Source organism: Stegostoma tigrinum, chromosome 12 (genome assembly GCF_030684315.1).
Source record: "Stegostoma tigrinum isolate sSteTig4 chromosome 12, sSteTig4.hap1, whole genome shotgun sequence".
Taxonomy (NCBI): Eukaryota; Metazoa; Chordata; class Chondrichthyes; order Orectolobiformes; family Stegostomatidae; genus Stegostoma; species Stegostoma tigrinum.
In genome coordinates, this window is record NC_081365.1 from 1,366,513 (window position 1) to 1,387,944 (window position 21,432).

The following is a 21,432-nucleotide window of genomic DNA, read 5'->3' on the forward strand; positions in this document are numbered from 1 at the left end:
CAGGCAGAATATTTTCCTTCTACTACCACTCGCTGTCTTCTGTTGGCCAGCCAATTCTGTATCCAAGCAGCTAAGTTCCCCTGTATCCCATTCCTCCTGACCTTCTGAATGAGCCTACCATGGGGAACCTTATCAAATGCCTTACTGAAGTCCATATACACCACATCCACAGCTCGACCCTCATCAACTTTTCTAGTCACATCCTCAAAAAACTCAATAAGGTTTGTAAGGCATGACCTACCCCTCACAAAGCCGTGTTGACTGTATTTGATCAAGCCATGCTCTTCCAGATGGTCATAAATCTTATCCCTCAGAATCCTTTCTAACACCTTGCAGACGACAGACGTGAGACTTACCGGTCTATAATTGCCGGGGATTTCCCTATTTCCTTTCTTGAAGAGAGGAATTACATTTGCCTCTCTCCAGTCCTCAGGTACGACTCCAGTGGAGAGCGAGGATGCAAAGATCTTCGCAAGTGGCGAAGCAATTGCATTTCTCGCTTCCCAAAGCAGCCGAGGACAAATCTGATCCGGGCCTGGCGACTTGTCAATCTTAATGTTTGACAAAATTTTCAGCACATCAGCTTCGTCTATCTCTATCCATTCCAGCATGCACACCTGCTCTTCAAAGGTTTCATTCACTACAAAGCTTGTTTCTTTCGTAAAGACAGAAGCAAAAAACTCATTTAGGGCTTCCCCTACCTCCTCAGACTCCACACACAAGTTCCCTATGCTATCCCTGATCGGCCCTACTCTTTCTTTGACCATTCTCTTATTCCTCACGTAAGTGTAAAATGCCTTTGTGTTTTCCCGGATTCCTTCTGCCAAGCCTTTCTCGTGCCCCCTCCTGGCTCTCCTCAGACCAGTTTTGAGCTCATCCCTTGCCTGCGTGTAATCCTCTCTAGCTGAACTTGACCCTAGCTTCCTCCACCTATGTAAGCTACTTTCTTCCTTTTCACTAGAAGCTCCACCGCTCTCGTCATCCAAGGTTCCTTTATCTTACCCCTTCTTGCCTGTCTCAGAGGGACATATTTACTCATCACTCCCAACAACTGTTCCTTAAACAGTCTCCACATGTCTATAGTTCCCTTACCATGGAACAACTGCTCCCAGTCCATGCTTCCTAACTCTTCCTACCTTCCTCCCCTCTTAAACGGGGGATGTTGCATGAGCCACTTTCCAGGCCTCTGGGACCATCCCTAACGCCAGTGATTCCTGAAAGATCACCACCAACGCCTCTACAATCTCCTCAGCTATCTCCTTCAGAACTTGGGGGTATAGTCCACCTGGTCCGGGTGATGTATCCACCTTCGGACCTTTCAGCTTCCCCCCATCTGCTCCTTAGTGATGGCCACTACGCTCGCCTCCATCCTTTGTACTTCCCCCTCTCATTTTCAAGCAGTCCGATGTACACTCTTGCCTCTCTTACCTTTGAGATATCACAAAAAAATCTACAGTATTCTTTTATATTACTAGTTAGCTTACTCTCATATTTCATCTTATGCCTGTTTATTTTTTTCTTTAATTATTTTCTGTTGGTTTGTAAAGAAATCCTACTGATCTTCACTGCATAATGATTTCTCTTCACTTGCCTTGCCAACCATGGTTACCTTATCCTCCCCTTAATATGTTGATTCTTCTTTAGGATGATTTTTTTTGTGCCAAGGCATAGAGTTTAAGAGAAGTAAGATTATGTTTGGAACTGTATAAAAGGTTATTCAAGTCACAGCTAGAATATTGTGTGCAATTCTGAAATCTGCATTGTACAGTTGATGTGATAGCACAGCAGAGAGTGCAGAGGAGATTTACTGGGATGTTGCCTGGTTGGGAGAGTTTTGGTTGTAAAGAGATTCCACAGACTGGGGCTGGGGATCACGACTGAGATGTAAAAGATTGTGTGGGGCAAAGCCTTTTCCACTTGCTGGAGGGATCGATGACCTGGGACATGGATTTAAGGGAAGGGGCAGAAGGTCTATCGGAAAAATGAGGAAAAACCTTTTCACCTAGATGGTGATGGGAATTCAGAACTCACTGCCCGAAAATGTGGTAGAGGCAAAAAGTCTCATAATATTGCAGTGCCAAGGCAGATAGGGCTTTGGGCCAAGTGTAGGACAATAGGACTAGAATAGTCAGGTGGTTGCTTTTTGATGGGTGCAGACGAGATGGGCTGAAGGGACCTTTTCTGTCCAGGTGGCTAGTCCAGTTCAGTTTGTGGTCAATGGTCACCATAGTTTATTGATATTGGGGGGTGGGTTCAGTCATGGTGGTGCCACTATTCTTGCCAGTCGTCACTGTCTGGCACTTGAGATGCAAATGTCACTTGTCACTTGCCACTTGTCAGCCCAAGCCTGGATATTGTCCAGATCTTGCTGCATTTGAATGGGAACCCAAACTGGGCGTCACTGAGCAGGCGCTGCTTTATCGCACTGTTACTGACACCTTCCATCACTTTACTGATGATCAAGAGGACACTTTTTGGGGTGGGTTTTGATCTGCTTTCTTGTGGATGGGTCAGCACAGGACAATTATTCAAATTTTTAGGTAGATACGAACGTACGAATTAGGAGCAGGAGTAGGTCTCTTGACCCCTTGAACCTGCTCCATCATTCAGTCAGATAATGGCTGATCTATTGTAACACAGCTGCACTGTGCCAGCAAACCCTGATCACTTATCATCCCCTTCCTTACCAAGAATCTGTCTACATCAAATGAAAACATTTGAAGACTCCGCTCCCACTCTGTTCGGGAAAAGAGTTCTAAAGCATTGGGACTGTAGAAAATGTTTTACATCACCTCTGTCTCAAATGGGTCACTTCCAGTTCTACATTCTGCCATAAGAGGAAACATCCTGTCCAGACCCCGTGCCCTGGCCACTGGTGGTGTGCGTGGGACCCCGTGCCCTGGTGAGGGGTTAGAGACTTGATTTAGTTTGAAATTTTCATTCTGTTGTAAACAGGAATATGTTCTTAATGTTAGATGAATACTTATTGAAATTCATTTCTATTTTCAGAATTTAAAAGAACAGACAAAAGTATTCTGGTGAGCCCAGCAGGAACATCTCGAATTGCATTTGACCCTGAGCAGAAGCCCCATCACAGTGTGTTAAAATCTAACTCACCAGCAGCCCATTCCCCGAGCATCCTGGCTAAACGGGCATCATTCACCAGAAAGGGACGACCCCAAAAAATGGATAATCTCTAAGTGTCCCATGCTAACTTTTCTACACATACCATTTTTATTACAAATAAAATACATTTGATGAACTTTGAATTGTGAAGACTTGGATTCTGGTGTTTGGGCTTATGTTTCAATTGGGAGAAGTGAAGTGTATCACTGTCAGAGGGTCAGCGCTGAGGGAGTGCCACACTGTCCTTGGTTCAGCGCTGAGGGGGTGCTGTGCTGTCGGAGGGTCAGTACTGAGGGAGTGCCGCACTGTCAGAGGGTCAGTACTGAGGGAGTGTCGCACTGTCAGAGGGCCTGTACTGAGGGAGTGCCGCACTGTCAGAGGGCCTGTACTGAGGGAGTGCCGCACTGTCAGAGGGTCAGTACTGAGGGAGTGCCGCACTGTCGGAGGATCAGTACTGAGGGAGTGCCTCACTGTCAGAGGGTCAGCACTGAGGGAGTGTCACACTGTCGGAGGGTCAGTGCTGAGGGAGTGCCGCACTGTCAGAGGGTCAGTACTGAGGGAGTGCCGCACTGTCAGAGGGTCAGTACTGTGGGAGTGCCGCACTGTCGGAGGGTCAGCACTGAGGGAGCGCCGCACTGTCAGAGGGTCAGTACTGAGGGAGTGCCTCACTGTCAGAGGGTCAGTACTGAGAGAGTGCCGCACTGTCAGAGGGTCAGTACTGAGGGAGCGCCGCACTGTCAGAGGGTCAGTACTGAGGGAGTGCCGCACTGTCGGAGGATCAGTACTGAGGGAGTGCCGCACTGTCAGAGGGTCAGTGCTGAGGGAGAGCCGCACTGTCAGAGGGTCAGTACTGAGGGAGTGCCGCACTGTCAGAGGGTCAGTACTGAGGGAGTGCCGCACTGTCAGAGGGTCAGTACTGAGGGAGTGCCGTACTGTCAGAGGGTCAGTACTGAGGGAGTGCCGCACTGTCAGAGGGTCAGTACTGAGGGAGTGCCACACTGTCAGAGGGTCAGTACTGAGGGAGCGCCACACTGTCAGAGGGTCAGTACTGAGGGAGAGCCGCACTGTCAGAGGGTCAGTGCTGAGGGAGTGTCGCACTGTCAGAGGGTCAGTACTGAGGGAGTGCCGCACTGTCAGAGGGTCAGTACTGAGGGAGTGCCGCACTGTCAGAGGGTCAGTGCTGAGGGAGTGTCGCACTGTCAGAGGGTCAGTACTGAGGGAGTGTCGCACTGTCAGAGGGTCAGTACTGAGGGAGTGTCGCACTGTCAGAGGGTCAGTACTGAGGGAGTGTCGCACTGTCAGAGGGTCAGTACTGAGGGAGTGCCGCACTGTGGGAGTGTCGTGCTGTATTTGGAGAAAACAAAGGCGCAAAGCAACAATAAATTATGGAATACTTGGGACTCTCGGGAAGCAGGAGAATCTCCTTGTGTCTGTCCCAGATCCCCTGTAACTGGATGGACAGATGTAATGCAAGATGTGAGCACACTCGAGGTTGTACGGGAAAGATTTGCAAGCACGTTGTCTACACATTAAACTGATTTACAAAGAAGAGAATATGTCGGAGATTTCTCTTTTGACACTTCATCAGGATAAAGGGTCCCAGCCAAAACGTTGACTTTCCTGCTCCTCTGATGCTGCCTGACCTGCTGTGTTTCTCCATCTCCACGCTGTATTGACAAGGAACAGGAGTAAGCCGTTCAGCTCATGAGTCTGTTCGACCATTCAGTCAGATCATGACTAACCTGTGGCCTAATTCCATTTTCCTGACTTTAGCCCATATCCCTTAATACCTTTGCTTACAAATACATTGCTCAGATTTAAATTCAACAACTGATCCAGGATCCACTGCCCTTTGTGGAAGAGTGCGCTAAACCTCTCCCAACCTTGGTGTAGGCACAAGCTTTCAGAGTCTCGCTGCTTCTTCAACTGTTAGTGAGGGAGATGGCATCTGACACAGAATTTATAAGCAAAATATCAAAGGGTCATAGAACTGATGCAAATGTATTTTTTTATCAGTTAGAAAGGATTAATATGCAAATTCCAGAATTTCTTTCCTGTCACTGCCCTGAGATAACTAAAGGTTTTATCAGTATACCAGAGGTGACATCTCAGGTCAACTATTCACTTCGGATGTGAGCAACGATAATGGGAACTGCAGATGCTGGAGAATCCGAGATTACAAAGTGTGAAACTGTTTGAACACAGCAGGCCAAGCAGCATCAGAGGAGCACAAAAGCTGACGTTTCAGGCCTTGACCCTTTTTCTGATGAAGGGTCTAGGCCCAAAACGTCAGCCTTTGTGCTCTGAAGATGCTGCTTGGCCTGCTGTGTTCATCCAGCTCCACACTTTGTTACTTTAGGTGTGAGGCCTTGTTTTGGACCTGGTTGTGTATTAACTTGGAGTCAGACTGGTTTTCTTTCCAAAGTAGGAAATTACAAGAAGTCACATTTACGAAATAGAATGTGTCTGCAGTTAGAAATCTGTAAATGCAAATTCACCTTTAACCGCTGGTTGAGTGCTATCTTAGCCAATGATGTAGTGCAGTGGCTTGCTCGGCCATTTTAAAGGGCCGTTAAGAATCAACCACATTGTTGTGAGTCTGAAGTCACATGTACGACAGACCAGGTAAGGATAGAACAGTACAGCACAGTACAGGCCCTTCAGCCCACGATGTTGTGCCAAACTTTTACACTAATCCTAAGGTCTATCTAACCTCCACCCCTACCTTATACTATCATCCATATGCCTATCTAATAGCCGCTTAAATGCCCTTAATGAGGCCAACTCCGCTACCCTCTCTGGCAATGCATTCCACGCCCCGACCACTCTGAATAAAGAACCTATCTCTGACGTCTCCCCTATATCTACTTCCACTCGCTTTAAAACTATGCCCTCTCATAATAGCTACCTCCAACCCAGAAAAAAGTCTCTGGCTGTCTATCTATACCTCTGATCATTTTGTACACTTCTATCGAGACCCCTCTCATCCTTTTGTTGTTCTAAAGAGAAAAGCCCTAGCTCTCTCAACCTTTCCTCGTAAGACCTTCACTCCATTCCGGGCAACATTCTGGTAAATCTCCTCTGCACCTTTTCTAACGCTTCCACATCTTTTCTAACGCTTCCACATCTTTCTTTTAATGAGGCGACCAGAACTCAATACTCCAGATGTGGCTGAACCAGGCTTTTGTGAAGCTGGAGCATAACTTCATGGCTCTTGAACCCAATCCCTCTATTAATAAAAGCTAATACACCATGCGCCTTCTTAACAACTCTATCCATCTGGGTGGCAGCTCTCAGGGAACTGAACATGAGCCCAAAGATCCCTCTGCTCCTCCACACTGCCAAGAGTCTTTCCGTTAACCATGTATTCTGCTTTCAAATTAGTCCTTCCAAAATGAATCACCTCACACTTTTCAGGGTTAAACTCCATCTGCCACTTCTCAGCCCAGCTCTGCATCCTATCAATGTTCCTTTGTAACCTAGAACAGCCCTCCACACTGTCCACAATGCAACCCACCTTTGCATCGTCCGAGAACTTACTAATCCACCCTTCCACTCTTTCATCCACATCATTTACAACAATCACAAATAGAAGAGGACCCAGAACAGATCCTTGTGGTACACCACTTGTAACTGAGCACCATGTTGAATATTTTCTGTCCACTACCACCTTTTGTCTTCTTAGAGTCAGCCAATTCTGAATCCAATCTGCCGCATTTCCCAACCCATCCCATGCCTCCTTAATTTCTGCATGTGTCTCCCATGGGGAACCTTATCAAACACCTTACTTAAATCCATGTATACCACGTCCACCGCTCTACCTTCATCCACGTGTCTGGTCACCTCTTCAAAGAATTGAATAAGGTTTGTGAGGCATAGTCTACCCCTCACAAATCCTTGCTATCACGAATCAAACTATGTCTATCCAACTGATCATAAATTCTGTCTCTCAGAGCCCTTTCCAATAATTTTCCCAGCAGTGACATAAGACTAACTGGCCTATAATTTCTGGGGTTACCCTTATTCCCTTTTTGAACAAGGGAATGACATTTACCTCTGTCCAATCTTCCGGCACTATACCCGTGGATGGTGACGATGAAAAGATCCTCGCCAAAGGCCCTGCGATCTCTTTCCTCACTTCCCATCAAGCCCGGGGGCCTTATCTATCTTCAAGTTCCTCACAATTCCTAGCACATCTTCCTTACTAGAATTCACCTCCTCTAGCCTACCAGCCTGTTTCACACTGTCCTCCTCTACAACTAGGTCCCTCTCAGTTGTGAATACTGAAGAGAAGTGTTCATTTAGGACCTCTCCTATCTCTTTAGGCTCCATGCACAAATTCCCTTTACAATCCTTGATCGGCCCTACCCTTTCTCTGGTCATTCTCTTATTCCTCATGTACATGTAAAAAGCCTTGGGGTTTCCTTGATCCTATCTGCCAAGGTTTTCTCATGCCCCCTTATGGCTCTCCTGAGCCCTTTCTTCAGCTCCTTCCTGGATAACTTGTATCCCTCTAGAGCCTTTTCCGTTTCTTCTTTCCTAAACCTTATATAAACATCCTTCTTCCTCTTAACCAGTCATTTAAACTCTCATGAGAACCGAGGCTCCCTCACCTGACCGCATCTTCCCTGCCTGCTAGGGACAAACATATTGAGCACATGCTGTCTGCATTCCTTAAACAATCTCCACATTTCAATAGTGCTGTTCCCTGACAGCGTCTGTTCCATTTTATGTTACCCAGTTCTTGCCTAACTGAATTTTAATTATCCTTACCCCAATTAGAAACCTTACCCTGCTGTATGCACCTGTCTTTTTCCACCACTACTGTAAAAGTAATAGAGTTATGATCGCTACCACCAAAATGCTGTCCTCCCAACAGGTCTAACACTTGGCCCAGTTCATCGCCAAGCACCAAATGCAAAGTGACCTCTCCTCGTGTTGGTCTATCTTCATACTGTGTCAGAAATCCTTCCTGAATGCACTGGACAAAATCCGCTCCATCTCAACTAATACAACTAAAACGTTTCCAATCAATATTTGGAAAGTTGAAGTCACCCATGACTACAACCCTGTGACTTCTGCACCTTTCCAGTATCTGCCTCCCAATCCACTCCTCTACTTCTCTGCAACTAGTAGGGGGTCTGTAAAAAACCCCCAACAAAGTGACTGCTCCTTTCTTGTTCCTGACCTCAACCCAAACTGACTCTGTAGACACATCATTCTCGAACTGCCTTTCAGTAGCTGCTGTACTCGCCCTGACTCGCAATGCCACTCCCCGATGTCTTTTTCCACCCTCCCTATTTCTTTTAAAGCATCTAAATCCCAGTACTTCCAACAACCATTCCTCTCCTTGAGTTACCCAAGTTTCTGTAATGGCCACAACATCATCGTTCCAAGTGCCGACCCATGCTCCAAACTCATCCACCTTATTTCTGATACTTCGAGCATTGAAGTATACACACCTCAAACCATCTCGGTGTGTGCAATTACGCTCCATTGACCGCATTTCTTTATAAACTACTTCACTCCCTGTTGTGCCTGTTGGAACGGCCAAATACCTCATTCTCTGCATTATAAATCCGGTTCCCTACCCCCTGCCAAACTAGGTTCAACCATCCCGTACAACTCGAGCAAACCTCCCTCCCAGGATACTTGTGCCCCTCCAGTTCAGGTGCAACCCATCCTTACTGTACAAGTCCCACCTGTTTCCTTCCCCAAAGGACATTAGTGAGCCAGGTGGGGTTTACGACAATGCAGTAGTTGCACAAACATTAAGTAGACTAGTTTATTAGTTTATTAATTATTTGAATTTAATACCCCCCAGTTGCCAATGTCAAATCTGGACTCTTCCAGAGCATTAGTCCATGCCACGGTTTTACTGGTGTAGAAGCAGCGCCACTCCACTTATCATCTTCATCTGTTAGACAAAACCTTCCTTGGAATTGTCAAGGAAAGAATTGCTACCTTTGATTCTGCTGTTGAATACTTGCCTTTAAAAACAAACAACACCGAAACCATTCCGCAGATCTCCCATCAGGAGCGGGCCTTCTCTCTGTATCTCACTCAGTTTGAACTTTCACACACACTGATTTACTGATTACCAGTTTTGTTTCACACATCCTTTAGTGATGTTACTTTGGAATCTCGGTCCAAAGTCCATCTTCCTTCGCTTTCCCTCTTCATCAAAATTCCTGGTGGTTGGTATGATGGCTTACAGCTATTCCAGCAGAAGAATTCCTGAGAGGAATTACTTGGACTTTGTCTTCGTGCCTACATTTTACTTCCAATTAATCCCTCTATTTGCCATATCTTTGTTTCGTCTCATTATGTCAATAGTGAAGATAAGTTTAAGGTTCAAAGTTTTGGTCAAGATCTGTAGCTCGGGTTGTAGGTGAAGTTGTTGACTTGCTTTCCAAGCTGGCTTGTTCTTATTCAAACAAATAAAAGTTCAAATGACTGAGAATACATCAGCTCGGCGAGCAAGTCAACAACTTCATAAGGTAAAAAACATGAGAGTTTTAAGGAGATATGAGAGGCAGGTGTTTTTTACACAGCGTGCCTGACAAGCACTGCCTGAGGAGGTGCTAGAAGGAGATACAGTAGCAACATTGAAGAGGCATCTTGACAGATACATGAAAAGGCAGGGAATAGAGGGATACAGACCATATAGAGGCAAAAGGTTTTTAGTTTAGAAAGACATCATGTCAGGGCAGGCTTGGTGGGCTGAAGGGCCTGTTCCCATGCTGTACTGTTCTTTGTTCTAATACTGCAGACTATTTTAGTTCCTCCTTCCAATGTTTATTGTACACCTATTTACATTGAGCTGTGGGCCAGTTTTGGTTCTACTTGTGATAATGGGAACTACAGATGCTGGAGAATCCGAGATAACAAACTGTGAAGCTGGATGAACACAGCAGGCCAAGCAGCATCTCAGGAGCACAAAAGCTGATGTTTCAGGCCTAGACCCTTCATCAGAGAGGGGGATGGGGAGAGGGTTCTGGAATAAATAGGGAGAGAGGGGGAGGGGGACTGAAGATGGAGAGAGAGATTCCCTGAGGTTTGTCTGGAGGTAGGAGGGTAACTTCTTCAGGTTAGGCATCCCTGGAAGAGTCTTCGCAGTGGGGTTAAAATAGTATCAGAGATAATGGGAACTGCAGATGCTGGAGAGTCCCGAGATAACAAAGTGTGAAGCTGGATGAACACAGCAGGCCAAGCAGCATCTCAGGAGCACAAAAGCTCCAGCATCTGCAATTCCCACTGTCTCTGATCACAATTTTAACCTCACTGCGAAGCGTCTTCCAGGGATGCCTAACCTGAAGAAGTTACCCTCCTCCCTCCAGACCAACCTCAGGGAATGTCTCTCCCACTGCAACTCTCTTGTCTCCATCTTCAGTCCGCCTCCCCCTCTCTCCCTATTTATTCCAGAACCCTCTCCCCATCCCCCTCTCTGATGAAGGGTCTAGGCCCGAAACATCCGCTTTTGTGCTCCTGAGATGCTGCTTGGCCTGCTGTGTTCATCCAGCTCCACACTTTGTTATCTCGGTTCTACTTATACTTGGAATGGCTTGAAATCTAACTTTTAAATTTGGCTGCTGGAAATTGAGATATTTAGGAATGGACAGAGGAATTTTGAAGAGGGGAATTCGGAACAGCACAAGCATTCCAAAAATGAAAGGATTTCTTGTCATCTTCAATTGAATACCAAAGCAGTTACGTCAACAATGAATGCTTGTTTTTGGAGTGCAGGGTCATCCTACATCATTATCTAATTGTCACTGACTCAGGCAAGCAAAGGGCATGATGCTTCTAACGGTATGTACAAAACAAGTGTCGACCAATCCCCAAACTGATTAAATTGCATCTTGACACCAATAAGAATGTAAACTTGTTCTCAGCTTAATCAGAGTTTGTGTAACATCAAGGGCAGAGCTATTTTTGTCTCGTTTCTAAAAGCACCGATTTTTTTTTCGGAAATCGTGGTTAATTTGTCTCTGTTCCCACTTGGTTCCAATTTGAGATTTACGGATCAAGAAACAAGCAGCAAGGCCCCTTACTATTGGGTAAAGAGGGAGTTTTCTGTGAACTATGGCAGCAGGAAGAGAACTGCTGTGACCACTGAGCTGGGGATGGAGAGTACTGGTGCATTTCTGTGTCCTGTTTGTTTAGGTCAGCCTGTTCTATCAACAGTAACAGGTGCCATTTTGTTATGAAAGCAAAATGTTGACCAGTTCTTCAGTACAATTTTAGGATTGAGCCGGTGAGTGAGATAAGGTAATGAGTAAAGTGAATGAGTGTACCAGAGATTAGGATTTACAGGATGAAGAAAAGTCATTGATTTACTGCCTTCTCAGGGCAGTGCTAAATAAAGCAACTGGACAGAGGGCCGGGTATTGATGATATAAGCCCAAGATCAAAAAGGTGACCTAGTAGAAATAGTCTTGTACAGTATCCAAACAATCTGGATACCATGGAGAAATAGATACACAACTGCGGTCAGTGACAGATAAGGCTGGTACTCAACGCTACAGCACAGGGGTGGGCTCTTCAGCCAGGTAAGCATGACTCAACACACGGTCCTTCTTAAACTAAAACCCTTTTGCCTCTGCATGTCCGTATCCCACTTCCCTGCCTATTCATCCATCTGTCAAGCAGCCTCTTAAATGTTGTTTATGTATCTATCTCCACCATCTCCTCTGCCAGCACATTCCAGGCAATTACCACCCTCTGTGTAAAACCACACTTCTCACAAATCCTACAAACTTAGTCCCTTTTATCTGAAATCTGTATCCCCCAGGAAACAAGCATGGCCTTCTTTTCCAAACAGAGTTTCAGTGCTAACCCTCTCACCCTTACTCGATTGAACTACCCAGCAGAGAAAGTACTTGAGTACTACCCTCAAAATGAACTGATCAGTGATTGAAATACAGACCTTATACAATATGTCACTTGTTCATATTTTGTTTAAAGTTAGATTCTGAGCTCAGTCATTCAAAGGAGATTTCAGGTGAACGCTTCACACACAACACTAGAACAGAAGTTTAATCCTTTCTGCTCGTGTAGGTGCCGGTCATTTCAACCTACAACTCAATATGAACTGTTATCAGTGCTAGCAGATAGCGATGAGCAAGTATTGGGTCAGGCAAATGGCTATGGGTGATACTGGATACTGACAAAAGGCTGTGGATTAGTACTGGATGTTGACAAACAGCTATGGGTTAGGACTGGGTGCTGACAGAAGGATATGGGTTAGTACTGGATGCTGACAGACAGCTATGGGTTAGTACTGGGTGCTGACAGAAGGATATGGGTTAGTACTAGATGCTGACAGAACGCTATGTGTTAGCACTGGATGTTGACAGACAGCTATGGGTTAGTACTGGATGTTGACAGAAGGATATGGGTAAGTACTGGATGCTGACAGATAGCTATGAGTAAGTGCTGGATGTTGATAGAAGGATATTCACTAAGGAGAGAGACATGACGGATGTTGAGGTTAGGGATAGATGTTTGCTTGGTCGACGTCAAGTTGACATAAGGAATGAGGAAGTGTTGGGTATCCTAAAAGACACTAATTTGGACAAGTCCCCAAGTCCGGATGGGATCTATCCCAGGTTACTAAGGGAAGCAAGAGAGGAAATAGCCAGGGACCTAACAGATAGCTTTGCAGTATCCTTAGACACGGATGAGGTCCCAGAGGACTGGAGACTTGCTAATGTTGTCCCCTTGTTTAAAAAGGGCAGCAAGGATAATCCAGGTAATTATAGACCAGTGAGCCTGATGTCAGTGGTAGGGAAGCTACTGGAGAAGATACTGAGGGAGAGGATCTATTCCCATTTGGAAGAAAATGGGCTCATCAGTGATAGGCAACATGGTTTTGTGCAGGGAAGGTCAAGTCTTATCAACTTAATAGAATTCTTTGAGGACGTGACAAAATTGATTGATGAGGGAAAGGCTGTAGATGTCATATGCATGGACTTCAGTAAGGTGTTTGATAAGGTTCCCCATGGCAGGCTGATGGAGAAAGTGAAGTCACGTGGGGTCCAGGGTGTGCTAGCGAGATGGATAAAAAACTGGCTAGGCAACAGGAGATAGAGGGTAGCAGTAGAAGGGAGTTTCTCAAATTGGAGACCTGTAACCAGTGGTGTTCCACAGGGATCTGTGCTGGGACCACTGTTGTTTGTGGTATATGTAATTGATCTGGAGGAAGGTGTAGGTGGTCTGATCAGCAAGTTTGCTGATGACACTAAGATTGGTGGAGTAGCTGATAGTGAAGGGGACTGTCAGAAATTACAGCAGACTATAGATAGACTGGAGAGTTGGGCAGATAAATGGCACAATGGAGTTCAATCCGGGCAAATGCGAGGTGATGCATTTTGGAAGATCAAATTCAAGGGCGAACTATACAGTAAATGGAAAAGTCCTGGGGAAAATTGATGAACAGAGAGATCTGGGTGTTCAGGTCCATTGTTCCCTGAAGGTGACAATACAGGTCAATAGGGTGGTCAAGAAGGCATATGGCATGCTTTCCTTCGTTGGGCGGGGTATTGAGTACAAGAGTTGGCAGGTCATGTTGCAGTTGTATAGGACTTTGGTTCGACCACATTTGGAGTACTGTGTACAGTTCTGGTCGCCACATTACCAAAAGGATGTGGATGCTTTGGAGAAGGTGCAGAGGAGGTTCACCAGGATGTTGCCTGGTATGGAGGGTGGTAGCTATGAAGAGAGGTTGAGTAGATTAGGATTATTTTCATTAGAAAGACGGAGATTGAGGAGAGACCTGATTGAGGTCTACAAAATCATGAGGGGTATAGACAGGGTGGATAGCAAAAAGCTTTTTCCCAGAGTGGGGGACTCAATTACTAGGGGTGATGAGTTCAAAGTGAGAGGAGGAAAGTTTAAGGGAGATATGCGTGGAAAGTTCTTTACACACAGGGTGGTGGGCGCCTGGAACGCATTGCCAGTGGAGGTGGTAGACGCAGACACGTTAGCGTCTTTTAAGATATATTTGGACAGGCACATGGATGCGCAGGGAGCAAATGGACACAGGCCGTTAGAAAATAGATGACAGGTTAGACAGAGGATCTTGATCGGCGCAGGCTTGGAGGGGCGAAGGGCCTGTTCCTGTGCTGTAATTTTCTTTGTTTCTTTGTTTTGATATGGGTTAGTACTGGATGTTGACAGAAGGCTATGGGTTAGTACTGGATACTGACTGACAGCTATGGGTCAGTACTGGGTGCTGACAGAAGGATATAGGTTAGTACTGGATGCTGACTGACAGCTATGGGTTAGTACTGGATGTTGACAGAAGGATATAGGTTAGTACTGGATGCTGACAGACGGCCATGGGTTAGTACTGGATGCTGACTGACAGCTATGGGTTAATACTGGATCCTGACAGAAGGCTACGGGTAAGTACTGGATGCTGACAGAAGGCTATGGGTTAGTACTGGATGCTGACTGACAGCTGTGGGTTAGTACTGGATGTTGACAGAAGGCTATGGGTAAGTACTGGATGCTGACTGACAGCTATGGGTTAGTACCAGATGTTGACAGGATATAGGTTAGTAGTGGATGCTGACTGACAGCTATGGGTTAGTACTGGATGTTGACAGAAGGATATAGGTTAGTACTGGATGCTGACAGACGGCCATGGGTTAGTACTGGATGCTGACAGAAGGATATAGGTTAGTACTGCATGTTGACAGAAGGCTATAGGTTAGTACTGGATGCTGACAGAAGGCTATGGGTTAGTACTGGATGCTGCCAGATGGCTATGGGTAAGTACTGGATGCTAACAGACAGCTATGGGTTAGTACTGGATGCTCTCAGACGGCTATGGGTTAGTACTGGATGTTGACAGAAAGCTATGGGTAAGTACTGGATGCTGACAGACAGCTATGGGTTAGTACTGTATGCTGACAGACAGCTATGGGTTAGTACTGGATGTTGACAGAAGGCTATGGGTTAGTACTGGATGCTGACAGATGGCTATGGGTTAGTACTGGATCCTGACAGACAGCTATGGGTTAGTACTGGATGCTGACTGACAGCTATGAGTTAGTACTGGATGTTGACAGACAGCTATGGGTTAGTACTAGATGTTGACAGAAGGCTATGGGTTAGTACTAGATGCTGACTGACAGCTATGGGTTAGTGCTAGATGCTGACAGAAGGCTATGGGTTTGTACTGGATGCTGACTGACAGCTATGAGTTAGTACTGGATGCTGACAGACAGCTATGGGTTACTGCTGGATCCTGACAGAAGGCTATGGGTTGGTACTGGATGCTGACAGACGGCTATGGGTTAGTACTGGATGTTGACAGAAGGCTATGGGTTAGTACTGGATGCTGACAGACAGCTATGGGTTAGTACTGGATACTGACAGACAGCTAAGGGTTAGTACTGGATGTTGACAGAAGGCTATGGGTAAGTACTGGATACTGACTGACAGCTATGGGTTAGTACTGGGTGTTGACAGAAGGTTATGGGTAAGTACTGGATGCTGGCAGACAGCTATTGGTTAGTACTGGATCCTGACAGAAGGCAATGGGTAAGTACTAGATGCTGAAAGAACGCTATGAGTAAGTACTGGATGCTGACTGACAGCTATGGGTTCGTACTGGATGTTGACAGAAGGCTATAGGTTAGTACTGGATGCTGACAGACGGCTATGGGTTAGTACTGTTTGCTGACTGACAGCTATGGGTTAGTACTGGATGTTGACAGAAGGCTATGGGTTAGTACTGGATGCTGACAGACGGCTATGGGTTAGTACTGGATACTGTCAGACAGCTAAGGGTTAGTACTGGATGTTGACAGAAGGCTATGGGTAAGTACTGGATGCTGACTGACAGCTATGGGTTAGTACTGGATCTTGACAGAAGGATATAGGTTAGTACTGGATGCTGACAGACGGTTCTGGGTTAGTACTGGATGCTGACAGACAGCTATGGGTTAGTACTGGATACTGACAGACAGCGAAGGGTTAGTACTGGATGTTGACAGAAGGCTATGGGTAAGTACTGGATGCTGACTGACAGCTATGGGTTAGTACTGGATGTTGACAGAAGGATATAGGTTAGTACTAGATGCTGACTGACAGCTATAGGTTAGTACTGGATCTTGACAGAAGGATATAGGTTAGTACTGGATGCTGACAGACGGCTATGGGTTAGTACTGGATGCTGACAAACAGCTATGGGTTAGTACTGGATACTGACAGACAGCTAAGGGTTAGTACTGGATGTTGACAGAAGGCTATGGGTAAGTACTGGATGCTGACTGACAGCTATGGGTTAGTACTGGATGTTGACAGAAGGATATAGGTTAGTACTAGATGCTGACTGACAGCTATGGGTTAGTACTGGATCTTGACAGAAGGATATAGGTTAGGACTGGATGCTGGCAGATGGCTATGGGTTAATACTGGATGTTGACAGAAGGCTATGGGTTAGTACTGGATGCTGACAGCTATGGGTTAGGGCTAGATGCTGACAGAAGGCTATGGGTTAGTACTGGATGCTGACAGACAGCTATGGGTTAGTACTGTTTGCTGACTGACAGCTATGGGTTAGTGCTGGATGCTGACAGATGGAAATGGGTTAGTACTGGATGTTGACAGACAGCTATGGGTAAGTACTGGAGGCTGACTGACAGCTATGGGTTAGTACTGGATGCTGACAGAAGGATATGGGTTAGTACTGGATGCTGACTGACAGCTATGGGTTAGTACTGGATGTTGACAGAAGGCTATGGGTTAGTACTGGATGCTGACAGACGGCTATGGGTTAGTACTGGATACTGACAGACAGCTAAGGGTTAGTACTGGATGTTGACAGAAGGCTATGGGTAAGTACTGGATGCTGACTGACAGCTATGGGTTAGTACTGGATGTTGACAGAAGGATATAGGTTAGTACTAGATGCTGACTGACAGCTATGGGTTAGTACTGGATCTTGACAGAAGGATATAGGTTAGTACTGGATGCTGACAGACGGCTATGGCTTAGTACTGGATGCTGACAGACAGCTATGGGTTAGTACTGGATACTGACAGACAGCTAAGGGTTAGTACTGGATGTTGACAGAAGGCTATGGGTAAGTACTGGATGCTGACTGACAGCTATGGGTTAGTACTGGATGTTGACAGAAGGATATAGGTTAGTACTAGATGCTGACTGACAGCTATGGGTTAGTACTGGATCTTGACAGAAGGATATAGGTTAGTACTGGATGCTGACAGACGGCTATGGGTTAGTACTGGATGCTGACAGACAGCTATGGGTTAGTACTGGATGCTCTCAGACGGCTATGGGTTAGTACTGGATGTTGACAGAAGGTTATGGGTAAGTACTGGATGTTGACAGAAGGCTATGGGTAAGTACTGGATGCTGACAGAAGGCTATGGGTAAGTACTGGATGCTGACTGACAGCTATGGGTTAGTACTGGATGTTGACAGAAGGTTATAGGTTAGTACTGGATGCTGACAGACAGCTATGGGTTAGTACTATTTGCTGACTGACAGCTATGGGTTAGTGCTGGATGCTGACAGAAGGCTATGGGTTAGTACTGGATACTGACAGACAGCTATGGGTTAGTACTGGATGCTGACAGACAGCTATGGGTTAGTACTGGATGCTGACTGACAGCTATGAGTTAATAGTGGATGCTGACAGAAGGCCATGGGTTAGTACTGGATACTGACAGGCAGCTATGGGTTAGTATTGGATGTTGACAGGAGGCTATGGGTTAGTACTTGATGCTGACTGACAGCTATGGGTTAGTGCTAGATGCTGACAGACGGCTATGGGTTAGTACTGGATGCTGGCAGATGGCTATGGGTTAATACTGGATGCTGACAGAAGGCTATGGATTAGTACTGGAAGTTGACAGAAGGATATAGGTTCGTACTGGATGCTGACAGACAGCTATGCGCTAGTACTTGATGTTGACAGACAGGATATGGTTTAGTGCTGGATGCTGACAGAAGGCTATGGGTTAGTACTGGATGCTGACATTAGGCTGTGGGTTATTACTGGATGTTGACAGAAGGCCACGGATTATTACTGGATGCTGACAGAAGGCTATGGGTTAGTACTGGCGTTCGCAGGGAACTCTAATCCAGTTTCTCCACCAGCAGAAAGGTATGTCCCGGAATCCACTACAGTGTCTCATGTGAAGTGTTCACCTGAAATTTCCTTCAACTGACGCAGTTCAGAATGTTTTTTAATGAAAATACTATCGAGTGAGGTATTAAAAAAGATTTTTTAATCTACCATTGGTTGCGGAGAAGGGCAGGTGATAAACATTTCTCCCAGTCAGCAATTCAATCAGACGTGGCTGAGAAGGTGGCAATATAGATAACAGGGTAACAATGCCGAAACAGTGATTGTCAAGAATTAAAAAAGTGAGAATTAAAGTGAGTTACAGTGATGACCAGACTGAACACCTTAGTGCATTCATCACCTCATGTTCCCAGCCGCAGCGAATGTTGGGAAGTAGATGCTGTTTGGGTGTTTGTGTACAGTTAAGTCACCATCTTTAGAGTGGACAATGCAACCTTTGCTCAGATATTCTGAATGGTCAATGGCAAATGTCTGTTACATATCAAAGTCCATTTCCTTCTCATTTTGATTCCACGTCTCTCAATGTGCAAACGAATTTTGCTCTTCATCATTTAACTCCCCAGGCTTTTCCCACCATTTTGTAGGAACTGGGCGGTGACTCTTACTGGCATCTCCTGACACAGTTCCATGGAAAATTACAGTCACCACTCAAGTCATCCAGAGCCCATCTACAATAAACTATTTCTGCAAATTCAAAAATGAATATCATTTCAGTAAAATATTTCTCCCAAACGTTACTGCCCATGTCATTCTGTGGTTTCTTTGCTCGTTATTCAAAGTTTGAAGAACAATTTACAGCAGGTTATGTTAAATTCTGTGGCCATTCAGAATGGAACTGTTCTTCAGGAAGCACTGACAGACCGTGGGATGAAATGTGTGCTGGGATGGTGTAGGCGAGCTTTGCTGCCATTTTTAGGTTCCCCTCGTTTAGTTAATGCCACGTAGAGTCGGGGATGTGTGTGAGACGAGTAAGTGGTGTAATGATTCTCCTCCATCTGTTCCTTGAAGAGACAGTCTTCAGTGAAATTTTCCTAAACACAACCAGAATGTAATCAGCTTGAGTGCAAATTTGACATTCAATTAAACAGGGCATCTGTATGTAGCTAATTATCCCAGGACTAAGAACCATCTGTATGTCTGTGCCCAATTCAGTCAGCGAGGGACATGGACAGGAACTATATCCCAGTGAGAGTCAGCACTTTCAGGAACTGCATCCCAGTGAGAGTCAGCACCTTCGGGATCTGTGTCCCAGTGAGAATCGGCACCTTCAGGAACTGTATCCCAGTGAGAGTCAGCACTTTCAGGAACTGCATCCCAGTGAGAGTCAGCACCTTTGGGATCTGTGTCCCAGTGAGAATCGGCACCTTCAGGAACTGTATCCCAGTGAGAGTCAGCACCTTCAGGAACTGCATCCCAGTGAGAATCAGCACCTTCGGGATCTGTGTCCCAGTCAGAATCGGCACCTTCAGGAACTGTATCCCAGTGAGAATTGGCCTGTTTGAGACTGAACCAGTTACACAGGATGTGCCTTTGGGGAACCTGTTATGCAGGCTATGTTGGACAGGGGAGATTTTTCAGCATCTGCAGCAACCTCCACCCCCCCAACCCTCCACACATCACCCCCCACCCTCCACACAGCCCCCCACCCTCTACACAATCCCCCCCACCCTCCACACAACACCCCCCACCCTCCACACAACCCCCCACCCTCTACACAATCCCCTAACCCTCCACACAACACACCCCACCCTCCACACAACCCCCCACCCTCCACACAACACCCCCCACCCTCCACAATCCCCCCCACCCTCCACACAACACCCCCCACCCTCCACACAACACCCCCCACCCTCCACACAACTCCCCACCCTCTACACAATCCCCCCCCACCCTCCACACAACCCCCCACCCTCCACACAACACCCCCACCCTCCACACAACACTCCCCACCCTCCACACAACACTCCCCACCCTCCACACAACCCCCCCACTCTCCACACAATCCCCCCACCCTCTACACAACCACCCCTACCATCCACACCAACCCTATCCACCCTCCACACAACTAACCCCAACCCTTTACACCACTCCCCCCACCCTGTACTCAACCCCCCAACCCCGCTACTCGTGTAATATGATGAATCAGTGATGTTACAAGGTGACATGAATGCCTCTTTGACACAGTGGTAGAATCATAGAATCCCTCAATGCAGATGGAAGGCATTTGGCCCATTGTGTCTGCACCAACCCAGGCGTAGACCCCCATCCTATCCCCATAACACCACATTTCCCGTGGCCAATCCACTCAACCAGCACATCTTTGGACTGTGGGAGGAATCCAAAGCATCTGGACGAAACCCATGCAGACATGGGGAGAATGTGCAAACTCCGCACGGACACCTGAGGTTGGAGTTGAGCCAGAGTTCCTGGTGCTATAAGGCAGCTGTGCTAACTACAGCCAACATATTGCGGTGATCAAGCCCCTAACTCAGAGCCAGGACACCTGAGCTCCAGTCCCATCTGTTCCAGTGGAGTAATGATACACAAAAACAAAATGCTGTACTTGTTCAAAATCTTACAGATCATTCGCAAAACGTTAACTCTGTTTCTCTCCCCACAGATGCTGCTAGACATGCTGTGCTTCTCCAGAATTCCCAGGTTGCATGGTAATATCTCTGAATAGGCTGATGAGGAAATTTCTATAATGTGAAACTTACCGACCCATAAAGCATTCCTTGCCTGGTTATTGCAAGAAACATCCTAGTGACCACAGCTCGAATGGCAACAATCCCAATCTTCACTGAAAGTAACTCCATAATACCTGGTGAAGCAGAGAGAGCACTGAGAAATATGGAATATCAGATTACACAGTGTGAGGAGGCTGGATTAACATCAGCAGAGTTACAGTCAGTAACACAGGATGCTGGGGGGAAGGGGGGTTACTGAGTGACAGCGTGAGGGAGAGGGATTAATATCAGTAGGAATACAGTCAGTAACACAGGGCCCTGGGGGGGAGAGGGGTTACTGAGTGGCAGTGTGAGGGAGAGGGATTAACGTCAGTAAGGCTGAAGGGAGACTTGATAGAATAAAATTATGATATAATTAAAATTATTATAAAATTATGAGATGCATAGGTGGGGTTGACAGTCACAGTCATTTTCCTAGAGTTTGAATGTTCG

At 46.2% G+C, this 21,432-nt stretch overlaps 2 protein-coding genes across 3 annotated transcripts in view; one reads left to right on the forward strand and one right to left on the reverse strand.

Annotated features, from left to right (window-relative positions):
* The window catches only part of LOC125456996 (ribosomal RNA processing protein 1 homolog A), a 53,572-nt gene extending 50,348 nt beyond the window's left edge, over positions 1-3,224 (forward strand). For both annotated transcript variants that reach the window (XM_059650017.1, XM_059650016.1), the window contains exon 16: positions 3,010-3,224. In XM_059650017.1, the coding sequence (XP_059506000.1) occupies positions 3,010-3,200 (191 nt within the window). In that variant the 3' untranslated portion in view covers positions 3,201-3,224. The remainder of the gene's footprint in view (positions 1-3,009) is intronic.
* Positions 3,225-18,408: 15,184 nt separating this feature from the next.
* LOC132210429 (fibroblast growth factor 20-like) overlaps positions 18,409-21,432 on the reverse strand; it is a 71,699-nt gene continuing 68,675 nt past the window's right edge. Inside the window, exons 6-7 of the mRNA XM_059650071.1 lie at positions 20,971-21,074; positions 18,409-19,284 (exon numbers count right to left, since the gene is read on the reverse strand). Of these exons, the coding sequence (XP_059506054.1) occupies positions 19,096-19,284; positions 20,971-21,074 (293 nt within the window). The 3' untranslated portion in view covers positions 18,409-19,095. The remainder of the gene's footprint in view (positions 19,285-20,970; positions 21,075-21,432) is intronic.